This window comes from Penicillium canescens (assembly GCF_028828765.1).
Source record: "Penicillium canescens strain IBT 15451 chromosome Unknown utg000006l_segment0_segment0, whole genome shotgun sequence".
Classification (NCBI taxonomy): domain Eukaryota; kingdom Fungi; phylum Ascomycota; class Eurotiomycetes; order Eurotiales; family Aspergillaceae; genus Penicillium; species Penicillium canescens.
The window spans coordinates 272,142-287,649 of NW_026703968.1; the positions used below are offsets into that span (position 1 = coordinate 272,142).

A 15,508-nucleotide genomic window follows, 5' to 3' on the forward strand; every position below is an offset into this window, starting at 1 on the left:
ATCAACAAGTCACCATAACTTTAAGAACCAATTCAAGCAAAGCATAAGCAAACAAATTGGCCCTAGCCCTCTTGTAATGGTGATGCAAGCATCACGTTCCATACCTGCTGTAAGGGTGCAGTACACGAGCGGTAGAAGACTGATGTCACGCCGGGCTAGGATGTTAGGCATTATATGATATAATCATATAATCTGATCTAGAAATACGTTTTAAAGATCACCTTCTCTGGACTCGAACTAGGCAGCTCGCTGCGCAGCCACGTCTACATCCGATTCTGGTGGGAAGTCCTGCAATGCGACAGCAATAGCCAAAGGGGTGAGGGTCATCACCACTATTCTTTGGTCTTATAACCGAGCCTTTTTGTCATTTGACGCCGTCTTTTAAGGCTTCTTATCTAACTTGCTTTCGTCTCTCTCTTACCCAAAGAATGTCCTTATTCCATTCCTCTTCCTCTCTTTTTACATTAAACCTGGACAAGCGTCCACCAATGCTGCCAAAGCTTAGGAATCTGACCATCATTCGCACCTGCCTGATTTTGTCATGTTTATGTTATGAGTCTGTGGTCAATCAGAATTATGTCCTACGGCGAACATGAGGAGCTTCCGAATACTGAGGTTGTTGCTAGCGTCTGAAATATATCCCAGAGGAAGATGGTCATCTCATCTAGATAGACGCGGGGCTATTTCGAGCAGGTGATCACACAGTGCCTCTAACATTCATGACGTTATAGTCGGTCTCCGGCCGATACTACTTGGGGGAGCGTGGACGTTTCAAAATGCCACAAGTTTTTGGTTCTTTCCCCGTGAGCTAATGGACAACCGCAAGGATCTCTGCCTATACTATGGCGCACACATATACTGGACCCACGAGAGATGGATTTTGCGCAGAAAACCCAAGAACTGAGCGGTGGAGTCGGCGCGGATATCATCTTCGACGCGACTGGCGTGGAGACTCGTGGGTGCGATCCTAGTTTGCTGCACGCAAGGCTCATTAGTCAACATTAGTCAACATTGCTCTGTAGGAGAAGTGTCCGTAATTCCCAGTGAACCAGCTAACATAAACGAGGCACGGTATATGGGTGCTGCATTATGTGACGAGACGTAGTTTGTGGATACAATTCGGGCCATGGCCATGGTAGGCCCTGCAATGCCTTGAAATACACTCGTGTTTTTATGTTTATGTTACCTTACTTTTATAGACTCCCCCTTACAGTCCTGCATGGGCCATATATTTCTATCTATCTAGAGCATGTGAGTGTTTTACGCATATTGAACGCTAGAAATACTTCTCTAAATCGACTCTTAAGAACTCTTCTACATACGCTATTAAATTTGAGGATATAAATATAAACCATAGTTTGAATGTAGTGTTAAGCTCTTCCCTAACTAACAAACTAGTAGTTTGTGATCGTACCAGGTTTCGGTTATAGGCGGGTTTGTGGGTACCCGCAGGTCGAGGCGTGAAGCAATAGATAGCTCTAAAAGCAGCAGCGCGACAAAAAGTCGAAGTCTATGTCCCCTATCGCACAATACGTGTTGTTTTCCTTCATATTTAGAGCAAATCGCGCTGATGGCTACTTCCACTTCTAGCCCGTCACGGTCAGTTGCGCAATATTTCAGTCCACTGCTTTCGATTGAACTATCATCAGCGTCCCCCGATTGGACTTCAGTTGTCAGGACGTATTTTATTTCAGGGTGAGGTGCATGCTATCGTTGACAGAACGTTATGTGGCCATAAGCGTCCGCAGTGTCTATTTTTTGTGCAAATATACCAAAGCTCCAAGCCCGGTTACGATACACATTATGGCTACCAGGTATCAGCAGTTAGAATGTTGAGCAGCATTGCCGTGGGTTTTAACATACCAAGACTCGAATTCATCCAATAGTACCCTACCCTTCGGACCAGAAAGCCCGAGACTATAGGACCAATAAGCATTCCGGATGTCCAAGCGATATTGTTCAGGCTGTAAGCTGTCGATAGTCCTCCGCCTGGGCCAAAACGCCCCGGGTGTTCTGCCTCCAATTGTTTCATCACATCTTGTAAAGTTAGAACGGCAATAGCAGAGGTATTTTGAGCAGACTGGACTCACTAGTCAACTCAATGGTGCCACAGCCGCTAATCAAAGTACGTGCGGTGCCAACCCCCACAATCGCTGTCATAAAAATAGCCTGGCCCCTTGCTCCAACTCCTGCAAAAGGAAGACCGTCTTTCCCTGGGGTACCCATTAACCATATAAAAATTGAAATGGCGAAGAATCCTGTAGCTGTCGGGAATTTGGTTCCGAATTTATCTTTCAACATGCCACTGAATGGGGCTAGAAAGATGGCAGGCAACTGGAGAAGCAGAAACATTAAACTAACGCGAGCAGAATTCCAGCCAAATTCATCTTTGGAATGTAGAGGTAGAGTGGTATCGAAGCTGACCATAATCATGGCCATTGCACTACGCCCGGCGAGACTGGCGAGGGCACAGGGGTTTGTCAACATCGCCTTGTATACGCTTTGATGTCCGGCGGGGTCAACAGCCATGTCCGGCTCTTGGGAAACTGGATTTGAATTCGGCTGTGATCCATAATTGGATCGGTCGTTCTGCGAAGACCTGATGAGACTAGATGTTTCATCAGAGGTACTTTCACTGCTCGCTCTTGCATTTTCCGCCTCGCCTTCTACATGATCATTGTTGTTGCATGGTCCCTCGGCGAGATTCGTCTGTTCCTCGTGTTTCTTTTCTACCATAACCAACCGCATCATCATATCAAAGCCAAGGACGAGAAGAGCGACGGACCAGGTTGCATAGTAGCCCACAGTCGGTAGTAGTAAACCCGATATAACCGGGCCCAAGATCAACCCACTAGCATAGAATGAAGATATTGTTGTCATTACTGCCCCTGTATGGTTAGGTCCAACTGTTTCAGCCTAGCCTCAAGTCAGCATAGGATTCCAAGCTTGTCCTCTGGAACTGGGCGTAGGTCGATTTACTCACTACAGTTGCGAGCCCGACGAGCCAAACACAATTCCCTCCCAGACCCTCGATAATCCGACCCAGGACAAGGACCGGGACTTTCAAGATAGAGGAAAAAATCAGCGTGGTTTTCCCGTGGAAGAAGAAGACTAGCATACCCGTTCGCGCTGCCATAATGATAACAGTCCCAATCATTTCAACTCCCAAGGAAACAAGCAAAGAGAACCGTCGACTTGGGGCCCTATCCGCGAGGTAGCCTGTGAGGGGTCCTGCAATCAAGCAAGCTAGCGCATGGGCTGAAAGTACAAGCGAAGTCGTCGCTTGCGTTTGAGATTTTGGAACGCGAAGGCGGGTCTCGAGCATATCTGGAAGGATTGGAACAATGTAGCTGTATAAGAAGTTCCCTGATGACCCCTGTTAAAATGTGCGGTAATTCAAAATAAAGATCTACCAACCTGAAAAGAGAGCCAGGGCCATGCAAGACAGGATGAACCCGCTTGAAGAGCGCCACCTGTAGCCTAAGGGAGGCTTTCCGTTGGCAGACATCCTGGTAATTTGTGGTGGGCGCCGGGGATAAAGCAGCCTAGAGAATTGCTTTTGGGAGAGCTATCTATGAGATGCGCAGACGGCTACTACTAGATGATTGCATAGATGACATCATTGGCGAGACACTCAACTTGCGGGTATGCGGGGAACTGATGACTGTCATTGCACGTAATTGAACCACTGGACACTTCTATTTGTTATAGTCTTCATTGGATCAGACTCGGGAAAATGACTACTTATTTTTTAAACGAATGTCATGTCTATTCTCTGACTCTAGCCGTTCATGAGAGCGATTCAGAAGATCAAGTTTGAACCTGCGGGAGAGAAGAAGATTCTTAAATCTCGAATCAGTTGGGTTCCTTATCTTTGCGGATAGGCTCACTGACCAAAAGCTGCAAAGGCAGAAGAGATAGGAGAATCCGTAAAAACCATGCCATATTGCCTTGCCATATCTCACAGTTGACATGTCGTCGCATCAGTTTGTCGACGACGGACTTTGCGTATGCATCCGTGGGCATACCATTTTCATTTCCCCGATATTTAAGCTCCTCAATGGTGCTCTTGACCGGAAGGTAGAGCGAGTTATCAGGGGCATAGAGCCCATGGTGAAGGATGTTGCTGCGGACAAACCCAGTAACTATTTCAATGACCTCTATGTGGAAAGGACTGAGCTCCTACAAAACCATTAGCATAAAGTCTTCCTCGTTGGATGGTTGGTTCCTCACAAGTCTTAAGGTTTTTGTGTACTGACTTAGAGCAGCTTTTGACGCGTTGTAGGCAGATTGCCACAGAACTGGTACCTCTCGGGTAACACTGCCAATTTGCACTATACGCCCGTGGGGTGAGCGGCGAAGGAGTGGGATAAAGATCTGGCATAGGTGCATGACAGCAAATACATTGACATGAAAGAGCTTCACTGCTTTTTCTAGCTCCAGGTCCATCGCAGTAGCCGCGTAGTGTGTTCCAGCATTATTCACCAGAAAGTCGAGCTGGCCATTTGTCCGCGCAGTGACGAGTTCTTTCAACCTTTCTATGCTCTCTCGGTCATCAAGCTCGAGTGCGAAAGCCTCAATGTTATAGTACTGGCTTGTGAGGTCCTTGAGAGATTCCACACTTCGTGCAGTGGCGAGGACTGTGACTCCCCGGGCTGCAAATGATTTGGCGAGCTCCTTTCCGATGCCACCGCTGCAGCCTGTGATGAGTGCGAAAGTGGTTTGTTGCGACATACCGGGCGCACAGATAGATGATTGAGGGGAGAGTAGAATACACTGGACTAGGCTATTTGAGGTGTACAACATACACTCAAGGAGGACCACTCGACGGATAACAGATAGAAGTCCCTTCTAAGCGTACGTAGGAAATGGCCGATGCCAATATAGCCCATTTTATAGACGTTCGAAAATCCAAAACGGAGGTAAAGCTTTCCCGCTCCACATGCCACTCCGCCAAATGTATTCGGAAGCCAGACGACAGTCAGATGGATGGGGCTCGGGGAAATTCGGTCGTCTACCTCTAAGCAATGAATAATTGGCGTCGCATCAACTGAAGATCCTCCGAACGATCCTCCGAGTGGGTGCCTCTCAGCTTGCATATTCTTCAGCCCCAATTCGAGCACCCTGGGTCGATTCCTAATTCAGCATATGCCATGACGGAAAAATAATAAGCTCATCTCGTCATACCAGCTGATGATAGTCATAAGCACGGCTCTTTCCCCTCGTGTTACCGATAACGACGCCTTCTGTGTTCCTATACATTTTAATATGTCCGGTTTCACGGAGCGTACGAGATCCGCACATAAATGCACGACAACATGACGGCAACTTCAAGAGGATCTGCATACCTTGATCAGTCTAATGATAAGGGAGATATTCAGTGACCACATATCCTTTCCCGACCATTTTTCGCGCCTGAGATACTCAGCTTGCCGTAAAGAATTTCGGATTTGTCACACCGCCAGCATTGTAAAAGGGGATTATGGCCGTTGCAAACCTTGAAAAATAATCATGTGTATTCACGACACACGTGGAGCATCCGAGTGCCATCAAGGACAAGATCAAAAATGACAAGTGTTGGGGTTCATGGACCCTAGAAGCTTAGCACCGGAGTATCTCTTGAAAATCCGGAGGAATATCAATTGTATCGGGGGTTCCTCCGGTCCCGTACGTCACCAACTCCTTCAACCTTCAAGTTCCGAGCCCTACAGAGTATCGGTGTTTCTTGGACCCCGTTTTCTGCCTCCAGCGATATTCTTGGATCATCTTCGCGGTAAAATATTCCTCCAGTTGACCCGGGACGTATTTGTTGGAGGCCGCGTTGAACCGCATATTCTCTTACGCCCCCTTGGCTCCCACACCTTCGACTTCTTCCGAAGTTTATTCTTCCGAAGCTCGTATTCTTCCGTGTGTTTGCTGCCTCTGCCTCTGGACGCTGAACGCCAAAAGTCGAACATACACCCACTGACGCCAGACTTGCCGATCATGGTCTCGACCCCGACATTCGGTGCAGCCTCGCGATGGTCTCTGCCAGAAGTCACGTCTCCACAACGTGTCAGGGATGGCGAAAGGCAGGCAAGCTCGAGAGTCTGTGATAACTGCATTCGGTAAACAGGATCCCCTGTCAAATTGCTACCTTTTCTAACATCAACCTCAGGAAGAAAATAAAGTGTTCGTCAACAATATTCCCTTGGCCTGAGACGGGTATTCGTATATCGACCAACAAGGCTGACTGGATACTCATCTATAGGTGATTTGAAACGACCTTCATGCTCTCGCTGTTTGGAGCGTGGATACACTTGCACATATTCGTCAACTCGGCGCAAACCTGGCCCGGCCCGTGGAGCTCTTCAGGGCTCCCACCGTGGCTTACTCCCTTCAAGGTCTTCACGCAGATCTTTTGGTAAGAATTTTCTCTTGGTATCTACATTGGCATCATTATATTCTACGCCCCTCTCTATTGTTTTCGTAAGCAAGTCCAATCTTCTGTGCTAATCAGTCATCCATTCCGCGGTGAAGGCCGCCAACTCCGCTCTACACGTGTAAACGACCCATCTTCATCACCACTCGTCTCCACATCTACAGTCGCTACCTCCACAGAGGCTTGTAGTCTGGAAGCAATCGACACGCTCCAAGATCGAAGGACAAGTACCGAACCTTTCAGACAGACCGACTTTCAAGTCAAGGAAGGAGAAGAAGAACATCTGTACGTCCTCACGGTCATGTGCTGTTTGACATTGCGCTAAAACAAGCGACATGATCCTTTAAGCCTGATAAAGTACCTGGATATGATTCACGATGCTATCCCCATCTTCTCTAGGCAGCGGTTCTTGCCTGGTGTTAGGTCCTCGCTGTACAGCCGCGATCTCATCTCGACGTTGGTCCTAATTACAGCGAAGCTGACAGGGTTCACCTTTTCCTCTGACGACATTGATATCGACGCCTGCATTGACTTGATGCTCAGTTCAGGGTCTCTGCAGGAGGACATGTTTGGCGATGTTCCATCACTTGATCAATTTCGCAAAGCCTGCCTGTTGGCTTTCTATGAGTTTCACCAGTTCCCCGGTCGCCAGGCTTGGATGCGGATCAGTAAACTCATCAGAATGGCCTATTGGATTGGACTCGATCATCTCGAGAACCTCCGGCCTTCTCTCCCGTACTGGTGTGAAATGAGCCAACATGAACTTGAGGATTGGCGTTTGGTTTGGTGGTGCGTCTACCGCCTAGACTCCTACGCCAACCTTTCGGTCGGAACACCATATCTGATTGATGAGACTCTTGTGAATACCGCCCTTATACGAGATCAGCCCTCGGACAGTCTTGAAGAAAGCCAGCCAGGCCGTCAGGGACAACTGTACTTACCGTCTCAGCCGGACCGCCTATGGGAGTTGCTTTCAGCCATCGCATCGGATTCACCGCAGACGTCTTTGTTCAATATACACATAATTACCACGACTGCTACGCGCCAAGTCGGACGCGTCGCCCGACTGAATATGCCAGGGCGACAAGGGGAAACTAATGCTTATCTCGCCGATCTCGAACGGCGCCTTTCTGCGCTGCGTCTTGCTCTCTCAATAAACTATCTCAATCCTATGCGCAATGCGTTCACAAACGAAAGTGGCTCCGAACACCATGCAAGACTGGTCAATCTCTTCCATTTATCCATGGCGCGACTTCTCATCTCGCTTATGCGCTGCGCTGGTAGAGAAGAAGGGAACGAATGGCTATTAAGCTGGCAACAGGTCCTTGAGACGTGCCGAGACATCACTTCTTTGTCGGAACAATGGAACGGCGCATTCACCTTAAGCGTTGATCCAGCAATCTCCTTCATACTTTTTACAGCACTGATTTTTTTAAACCTTCACAAGAGGTTCGCGGCAGTGGCCGCATCCGCCATTTGTACCCACATCGAGCATTGCGAGAACGTCCTTCTGCTGCAGCTCGAGCAGTTTGCAACCGCCTGGACACTCCCTAGGCTTCTCATCCGTGAGTTCATGACGATTTTGCTTTTATGGAGACCCAAGAAGTAACAGTACAAGTATCATTCAAAAGCTTTACAGAGTTGATGATTGGTCCACTCTCTTACCACCACATCCAATTCATACTCTCCCGTTTCGAAGCACCCCTGCACCCAAGGTGGTTGCATTTCCTCTCCTCTGCTCAAGCAGAGCTTGAGGGAGTGGGATTGGCCAGAGAATAATACAGGTCTCCATAGTTTGGATCACTTCTCCCAAAGGCCTGGCGCTTCAGACCACCCCTGTGCAACTATTAATGTGCCCCCTTGTATAACCGCTCGTATTATTGACAATCTTATGGCCCCACTAGGCTCATCAGAAGGAAGGCTTCACCATATACTGACAACCCCGTCAAAATCTATGAAACCCCTGCCGGCTATACCCTGGTTTACTCTATACCCTGGTTTACTCCATCGAATAAAAGATCCTAAATAAGCTCACCAATCTGAGTGAGTGCGAGGTCATCAGCAAGAAGGCCGAGCGGAACGAGAAAGGATCTGCGGGGTTCTTTTCGGATGATTCGTCTCCCACTGTTGCCAGTGCAAGTGCTACCGACTCCTTTGTTGAAACCGCGAACCCTATGGTCTTTGCGGGTTGGACTGCTGATTGACAAATGCACTCACTAGTAGAAATGATCAAGGACAGAGCGGACTGGTTCGGACAAGGGTGATCTGAATGGAATAGCCGGTAATTTTGACTGGAGGGCCAGTTCAACCCTGTCGCCGAGAGAGAGAGCATGCCTAGCTGATGGTATACATTTATACCTTAGCGCTACAGGGTAAAGAAAGAGAGCAAAAAAGAAGGTTAAAAAGACAGGGAAAAAGAGAGTAAGAAAGGATGTAGGAAAGGATGTAGGAAAGGAAGAAGTCCTTACAAATGATTGCACGTTTTGGAGAGTGCTCACAGGCATTATTGAATTGGATATCCCTCCCACTGCAGGCTGAGTCACAGACTACTAAATCAATCACACCATAGACATGGTGTGTTGTTAGATGCGACCCTCCATTTAACTTGTTAGCCTTTTCTACTTGTTTCCACCGTTCGACTTCTAGAGAAACAGGTGTCCCGCAATATCGATCCCCCTTTGTGTCTGCTTCTACAGGGGCTAGTAAGGGGCAAGTGAGAACTCGTACATTGCCATACAGGACCTATCTAGTTTAAATTACTAACATAACAAACACTATCATGCGAACAACATCCGCTACCTTAAGGGGGGATTATTGTAAACAGCAACTCGTTGGCCTTGACCTAGTAGAGGTGAGCCACCTCGCTTGGTTGGACCGGTGAGGCTGAGTCGCATCTGATCGCCTCGAGGATAGCGGGTTCATTTAATGGCCCAATTGGTGGGATGCTCAGGGTGTACGTCTGACCTTGCTGATTGGGCCCCGGAGAAATACGCAAGGAAGGAAAAGAGAGGCACGTAAAGAAGATCCGATATGTTTGCCTCGAAATGCGAGCGACGGAACTACGTGGTTCCATCGGTGGATATGCTGTGAGGTACGCTAGGTCTAGCCTTAAATAGCCATAAAGCGCGTTGGGTATTCCGAGGGTCTCATGCATGATTGTCCTTGAAGGGAGTTAGTTGTATTATGTGGGGTCGTGTCCTCGGCTGTCATAGTAGATCCTCCGCGGAACAACCACATCGTGTCCCATGAGAGTATTAGGCCACCCGAAACCCCGGACGTATTTCGTTACTACCTTACTTCTAAACTACACTGAAGCTTATGCTTATTGTTCAAGCCGGTCCGAGTCCTCTTTTTCTTTGAAAAGAGATTGACTGTCCTCCGCTCAAACACTCATTTTATTCTCCGCTTGCAGTCACCTAGAGAAAAAGTCAACATGGTGGCGATCAAGAACTTGATCGCTTTTGAAGATAAAAGTGGTAACAAGTTATTTTCGAATGTGGACTCGTTGGAATCCACTCAAGGAGCTTCAATTGAAGCATACAGGTCATTTGACGACTTGGCGAAAGGCGAGAACGCGACAAATGCAACCATCGCAAAGGTTGGTGAATTGATGGTTTCATCAAATGGACACTGCTGATGGCTGTCTTACAACTAGCTGTTGCCTCCTCTCCCCAACCCCAATCTCCCGATTTACTGTGTGGGACTGAATTACGGAAGCCATGCGAAAGAGGCCAAAGTAAGTCCTACGTCTTCTATCTGTTCAGCAGTGTAGTTGCTAATTCTAAGAAGCTGAACGTCCCTGCGAACCCTCCTCTATGGACGAAGCCTAATTCCGCATTGGCAAGCCCTGACTCTACCATTCCGATGAGTCGATTCTGTGCCTCGCATCTCCCCGACTGGGAGGTATGCTCCTATTTATCAAGAGGCCTGGTGCACGAGCCAGTATACTGACAAGTTTTAGGGTGAACTGGTCTTTGTCACTTCCTGCGAGGTCCGCGACGTTACACCCGAAAAAGCCGTTTCTTGCATCCTTGGATACACGGTCGGAAACGATATCTCCTGTCGATTCTTTCAACTCCCCGAGCAGTCCGGAGGACAGTTCTTCTATGCTAAGGCCTTTGATAAATTTGCCCCCATCGGACCGGTGCTTGTGAGTCCGGAAAGCTTCAATAAGACGAAGAAGGGCGCTCGCCTGACCACTCGGGTCAACGGGGAAACCAAGCAGAACACCGTCATTGAAGATGACATGATTTTCGACCCTGCAACAGTCCTCAGCTGGATGAGTCAGAGTATGTCGGCACTTCAAGGCTACAATTCTTTTTGGTATGAATTGACAAGACATTAGGCACGACAATCCCTGCATACACAGCCGTGATGACTGGAACGCCAGCTGGAGTGGGTGCATTCCATAGCCCACGACAGTTCCTAAAGAATGGAGATTTGATTGAAGTTGAGATTAGCGGGATTGGCACATTGAAGAACAAGGTCTTGTTTGAGGATGGGCAAGACTCTATAATGTGAGAATCCCATTGCTCTCTGTTAACTTGATGTATGAAATGAGGTTTGCTATTTCTATTAAGACTACGTGGCTGATTTTTGAACCTTGTATTACTTCCTATAGAACTCTTGTATGGAAACTAATCAAGGCGAAGCTCTGGTACAAGTTCTCTCCTTGGCTGTTTAGGGCGGGTTGATAATGTTCCGTGGGATGAGTCCAAGAATCGCCCACCTATCGAATAAATATAATGGGGTCTGACGAGTTTGGGAAGATATAATAGGGGCAGAGGAGGCTATTGCTTAATATTTGCTGCGGAACAATAGTCGACAGTGGGAGACCATTTGTATTTTACTAATGTGCAATTATGATAGAACAATGTCTGTCACAGTTACAAAAACAGGCATCCGTATGCCCACATTGATGTCCTTCACAGAACCTTGGAAGAAAGAACGGTATACGTATAATATTTGCAGTGAGAAATGACACAATCTTTTCCGTCATCCGCAGATGGTGATCGTTCTTGAGGACGAGGAAGAAATGACAAAGTCAGCGCGGGCAGTCTACGTGGCAGCGGATGTGCCATGAGTTGCACCCAATACTGGAATTTATCATGAATCTTTATACACTATATCGGGGGAATTATGTGTGGAGAAAGCACGAGCTGCTTCAATAGTAATAAGGTGTTTCCAAACAATTTGTTATGGTATACAGTATTCAAACAAAGTTGGTCTCAAGTTTCTTGAGACAGTCCTCCAAATCAGACAGAGACCTAGCCTTTGCATAAATAATGCCATCCGGTCGTAAAATAAAGTACTTCGCCTGAGAGTCGTTCAACCGTTGTCGGAATTGTTGAACGTCGTATCCGACGCGAACGGGGTATCCGTTCAGCAGATGCATGGGTGCAGGGAAGGACACAGCCTTTCCATCTGTGCGGCGATGCGTGTTCAATTTCCCAAAATTAAAGTGAACGATTGACTCAGCAGATAAGATATCTGAGTGAATCTGGTACTTGGCAAAGACTTTCCTCAGGTCCGCATCGTCCAGTTGACTTGAGGAATTGATCACCAGTAAACTCATGATAGTGGGAACGCGACGAAGAGCCTTATCAGAGAGCTCAATAGTGACAGATTCATTACCAGGGAGGTAGGTCTGCACGAAAATTTGACCGAGCTTTCTGCCACCCCCAGCAGCAGATAAAAATGTTCCCCCTTGACAGCTAGAGTAGCCGCGAGCATCTGCAACGACATGGGGCAGCTTTATCTTAAATGGCGTTAGGAGATTTAGAGCCAATTTGAAGATTGCGATCCGGAAAGTTCCTAGCCAGGTGGCTTCTTTGTTGCACCACTCTCCATTTTGGAGTGTTAGACGAGCCGAGTTGTCGATACCAACTCGTCGCTCTAGTGACCAGGACAGGAGGAGGCTGTCTCTGAAAGAGGACGAAGTCTGGCGGGATTGCTCTATTTTGGTAATCACCGCTAACCTCCAGGCCAGAGCCTCGGCGTCTTGAACTCCAGCGGCCACGCCTTGGCCTCCAAATGGTGGGAAAACATGTGCTGCATCTCCGATCAGCGCGGTACGTCCGGCAAACCACATGTTGACGACTCTATGAGAGAAGCGGAATGGGCGACAGCGAAGAATCTCGATGCAATCAATCGGGAAGGTAATTGGCGTTGTTGTCCCTTCAGACAATATAATTGGCCGAGTGATCATGGGAATAAGCTGCTCCCAGAACATCTTGACTGCGTCCATAGACTCTTCCCATTCTGGAACGGCAAATTCATGTCTCCAGAGGTGGTCAGCTTGTGGTCCGAAACGACCACAGGCGGTTGGCTTTCCCGGTGGCCGACAGAAATGCCACCCTTGAGGCCAAAATAAGTCATAAACGGCTTTCGAGTCGTAGCCAAGATCCCACAGCGCAAAATTGGGATGTGTTGCCTCAGTTGGCGGGTTGATGCGTAGATTGGCCGCGATCCAAGTGCTGTCATACTCGAAGATGCCAGCTTCTTGTTTTACACCTGCGGTGGGCTCCAGAAAATGCTTGCGGACAATCCCCGTCTTTCCGTCGGCACCAACTAGCCATGATGCTCGTATTTGACAGACATTCCCGTCGGCATTTTTATAGTGGACTGTGACTCCGTCTGCATCTTCGTCCCGGTCCACAACCTCGCATGAAGATTGAAGAGTGCAGTACTCAGAAGACATGACCATCTCACGCAATGCGTATTCTATCGAATTTTTCAGTTGATGTCCAGGTTTACATGCGCATGAATGCTGGGACAACTAACCCAAGCGAGGTTGGCTCTGTAGGATCGTACTAGGGAGCGCATGCTGCATCATATCTTCGTCCAAATCTAGTGTCAGGAAGGGCCGGGTTTGGATGTTTGTCTGGTGAAAGTGGATGGCGCGAAGCTCTGTATTCAGCCCTAGTCAGGCTTGCCTATCGCGGGAATGACGGTGTATGTATTTACCGTGACCAATTGATGCAACGTGCTTCCCCATGCCCAGTTTCCAGAGACTGCGCAGTGCATCACCCGTCAAAACCACGCCCCTAGGATCCGTCACAATATCCTGCGCCTTTTCAAGTACTATCGACTTGATCGCGACGAATTAGGCTATGTTTGCAACACGGACTGTCCAAAGGGCCGTCCTTAAGATCGAAAAAGCATACCTTGATTCCGTGGTTAGCCAGAAAAAGACCTAAGGTGAGGCCTGACGGTCCCCCACCAACAATCAGAACTTCAGTGGTCATATTGGTGCTAAAATGCAAAAATGACCGGTTCATTTTGCATCATGCCTGCATTAGAAGCGCTATTTATGAAAGAACTTCGACTCAGGCAGCATCTGGGGAGCAACGGCAACATGTGACACCAAGAAAGCCCGAAAGAACTTATCCGTGGGGAATTCAATAGTGTCCGACAACTTGGATATTATTCATGCCAATCGTACGGTGTGATTGTGCACGGCGAGGTTCTTCCGCGGAGGATCTGCAACGCGCAAACCGAAATGCAGGGATTGTGCCGAGGAGGATACAAACTTTATAAAGCGGCGAAACAATTATCAAAAGCAACCCCGGGATATTTATACTATTAGTATTACCAATACAATCCTCACTGATCTCGAGGTTGTCCTTTTCTACCTTCGTTATCCTTGACCAGACCCGAATTTTGAGATTCCCCAATCTTCGCAATATCCCAGTCTTCATTTCTTTTTGCAAGTCCACGTCAAAGAAAAAAGGCGATATGTCGCTCTGGATGATAGATGTTCTTGCCTTGCTACCTCAAACATGGCAAGACTGGATTATGCCCCCAAGCACCGTTCCAGTCGTCCAGAACAACCCCTCTAAGGTTCAATTAAGTCGTATCTCCCACGTCTATTTCGACCACGGCGATTTGGAGGCCTTTGATCGATTTGCTAAGGATTTTGGATTCGTCCAAGCAGAGCGTAAAGGAAACACGATTTATTACCGTGGCTATGGCAGAGACCCCTACGTTTATGTGGCATCTCAGAGTCCGACGCGGCGATCGCGCTTCATGGGTACAGCCTTCGTGGCAAAAGACCAGGAGAACTTCGACAAGGCCCTGGCACTGCCAGGCGCAGTAATCAAAGACCTGGAAGAGGCTCCAGGATGCGGACGCATGATTACTTTCGCGAGACCTAACGACACCTTTTTCCACGTTATCTACGGCCAAACTGAACGCGAGTTTGTTGAGATCCCAACAGCCACCCACGACTACCAAGGCCCCTTTAACACGCCGTTGGAGAAGCATCGTAAGGGCCGCTTCCAAAGGTACCACGACGGTCCCGCGCTGGTACACAAATTGGGCCATTTCGGATACGTGTGCAAGGAATTCGAACATGAACTTGACTTCTACACCTCCAACTTCAACTTTGTGCACTCCGACATTCTGAATCTCCCGAAACTCCCGCATATTGATGTTATGACATTCATGCACTTGGATCTGGGCAAAGCTTTCACCGACCACCACAGCTTCTTCCTGCAGCGTGCGCCGCCGGGTACCAGCAAGACATATGTCCACCATACCTCGTTTGAAGTCAATGACTTCGATACCCAGTTGATGGGTCACAAATACCTTGCAAAAAAGGGGTGGAAGTCTGTATGGGGCGTGGGTCGTCATATTCTGGGAAGCCAGATTTTCGATTATTGGTATGATTCGAGCGGTTTTAAGATTGAGCACTATGCGGACGGAGATGTGGTCAATGAGGATAACCCGACCCGGAAGGAGCCAGTAGGGCCGCTATCTGTTTGGGGTCCCGAATTGCCGAAGGACTTTGGGGACAACAAGGCCAGGTGATCGGATACTAAGTTGTGGAAACTTGGACTCTTTGCACATTGTATTAAGTATGTATACTGTTCTAACTATATATCAGCCTACCATTCCTGCATCGTGCAGGCTCGCACTGTGTTTTCTCGCCTCTTTCGTCTTGTAATGCTTCGTCTGTCGAAATTGCTATGATACGAATACATGCCATTATCGCGTTTCAATTACTATGTTTTGTCTCTTCGGTCTTCCTTTTCGTTTATACAATTTGGATTTGAAGCACCCATAAACCTGTCGTAGCTAGAAGCT

At 48.0% G+C, this 15,508-nt stretch overlaps 6 protein-coding genes across 6 annotated transcripts; 3 read left to right on the forward strand and 3 right to left on the reverse strand.

Moving 5' to 3' along the window:
• Positions 1-1,751: 1,751 nt before the first annotated feature.
• N7446_009026 (MFS transporter) lies at positions 1,752-3,508 on the reverse strand (the record flags this gene model as incomplete). Its single annotated transcript, XM_058517771.1, has 6 exons — positions 1,752-1,807; positions 1,864-2,037; positions 2,091-2,916; positions 2,984-3,060; positions 3,121-3,366; positions 3,418-3,508. The coding sequence occupies 6 exons, from the start codon at positions 3,506-3,508 to the stop codon at positions 1,752-1,754; spliced, it is 1,470 nt and encodes a 489-aa protein (XP_058368559.1).
• A 347-nt stretch (positions 3,509-3,855) lies between these two features.
• On the reverse strand, positions 3,856-4,734 carry N7446_009027 (SDR family oxidoreductase; the record flags this gene model as incomplete). The annotated part of the gene is made up of 2 exons (XM_058517772.1): positions 3,856-4,182; positions 4,234-4,734. 2 exons carry the CDS (start codon positions 4,732-4,734, stop codon positions 3,856-3,858), a joined length of 828 nt encoding a protein of 275 aa, XP_058368560.1.
• A 1,251-nt stretch (positions 4,735-5,985) lies between these two features.
• On the forward strand, positions 5,986-8,030 carry N7446_009028 (transcription factor domain-containing protein; the record flags this gene model as incomplete). Its single annotated transcript, XM_058517773.1, has 5 exons — positions 5,986-6,107; positions 6,158-6,171; positions 6,251-6,403; positions 6,586-6,706; positions 6,770-8,030. 5 exons carry the CDS (start codon positions 5,986-5,988, stop codon positions 8,028-8,030), a joined length of 1,671 nt encoding a protein of 556 aa, XP_058368561.1.
• Positions 8,031-9,854: 1,824 nt separating this feature from the next.
• N7446_009029 (fumarylacetoacetate hydrolase family protein) lies at positions 9,855-10,942 on the forward strand (the record flags this gene model as incomplete). The annotated part of the gene is made up of 5 exons (XM_058517774.1): positions 9,855-10,019; positions 10,077-10,157; positions 10,211-10,324; positions 10,383-10,710; positions 10,767-10,942. The coding sequence occupies 5 exons, from the start codon at positions 9,855-9,857 to the stop codon at positions 10,940-10,942; spliced, it is 864 nt and encodes a 287-aa protein (XP_058368562.1).
• Positions 10,943-11,633: 691 nt separating this feature from the next.
• Positions 11,634-13,668, reverse strand: N7446_009030 (putative monooxygenase; the record flags this gene model as incomplete). Its single annotated transcript, XM_058517775.1, has 4 exons — positions 11,634-13,144; positions 13,205-13,330; positions 13,388-13,511; positions 13,588-13,668. 4 exons carry the CDS (start codon positions 13,666-13,668, stop codon positions 11,634-11,636), a joined length of 1,842 nt encoding a protein of 613 aa, XP_058368563.1.
• Positions 13,669-14,158: 490 nt separating this feature from the next.
• On the forward strand, positions 14,159-15,232 carry N7446_009031 (2,4,5-trihydroxytoluene oxygenase; the record flags this gene model as incomplete). The annotated part of the gene is made up of 1 exon (XM_058517776.1): positions 14,159-15,232. The coding sequence occupies one exon, from the start codon at positions 14,159-14,161 to the stop codon at positions 15,230-15,232; it is 1,074 nt and encodes a 357-aa protein (XP_058368564.1).
• Positions 15,233-15,508: the final 276 nt, after the last annotated feature.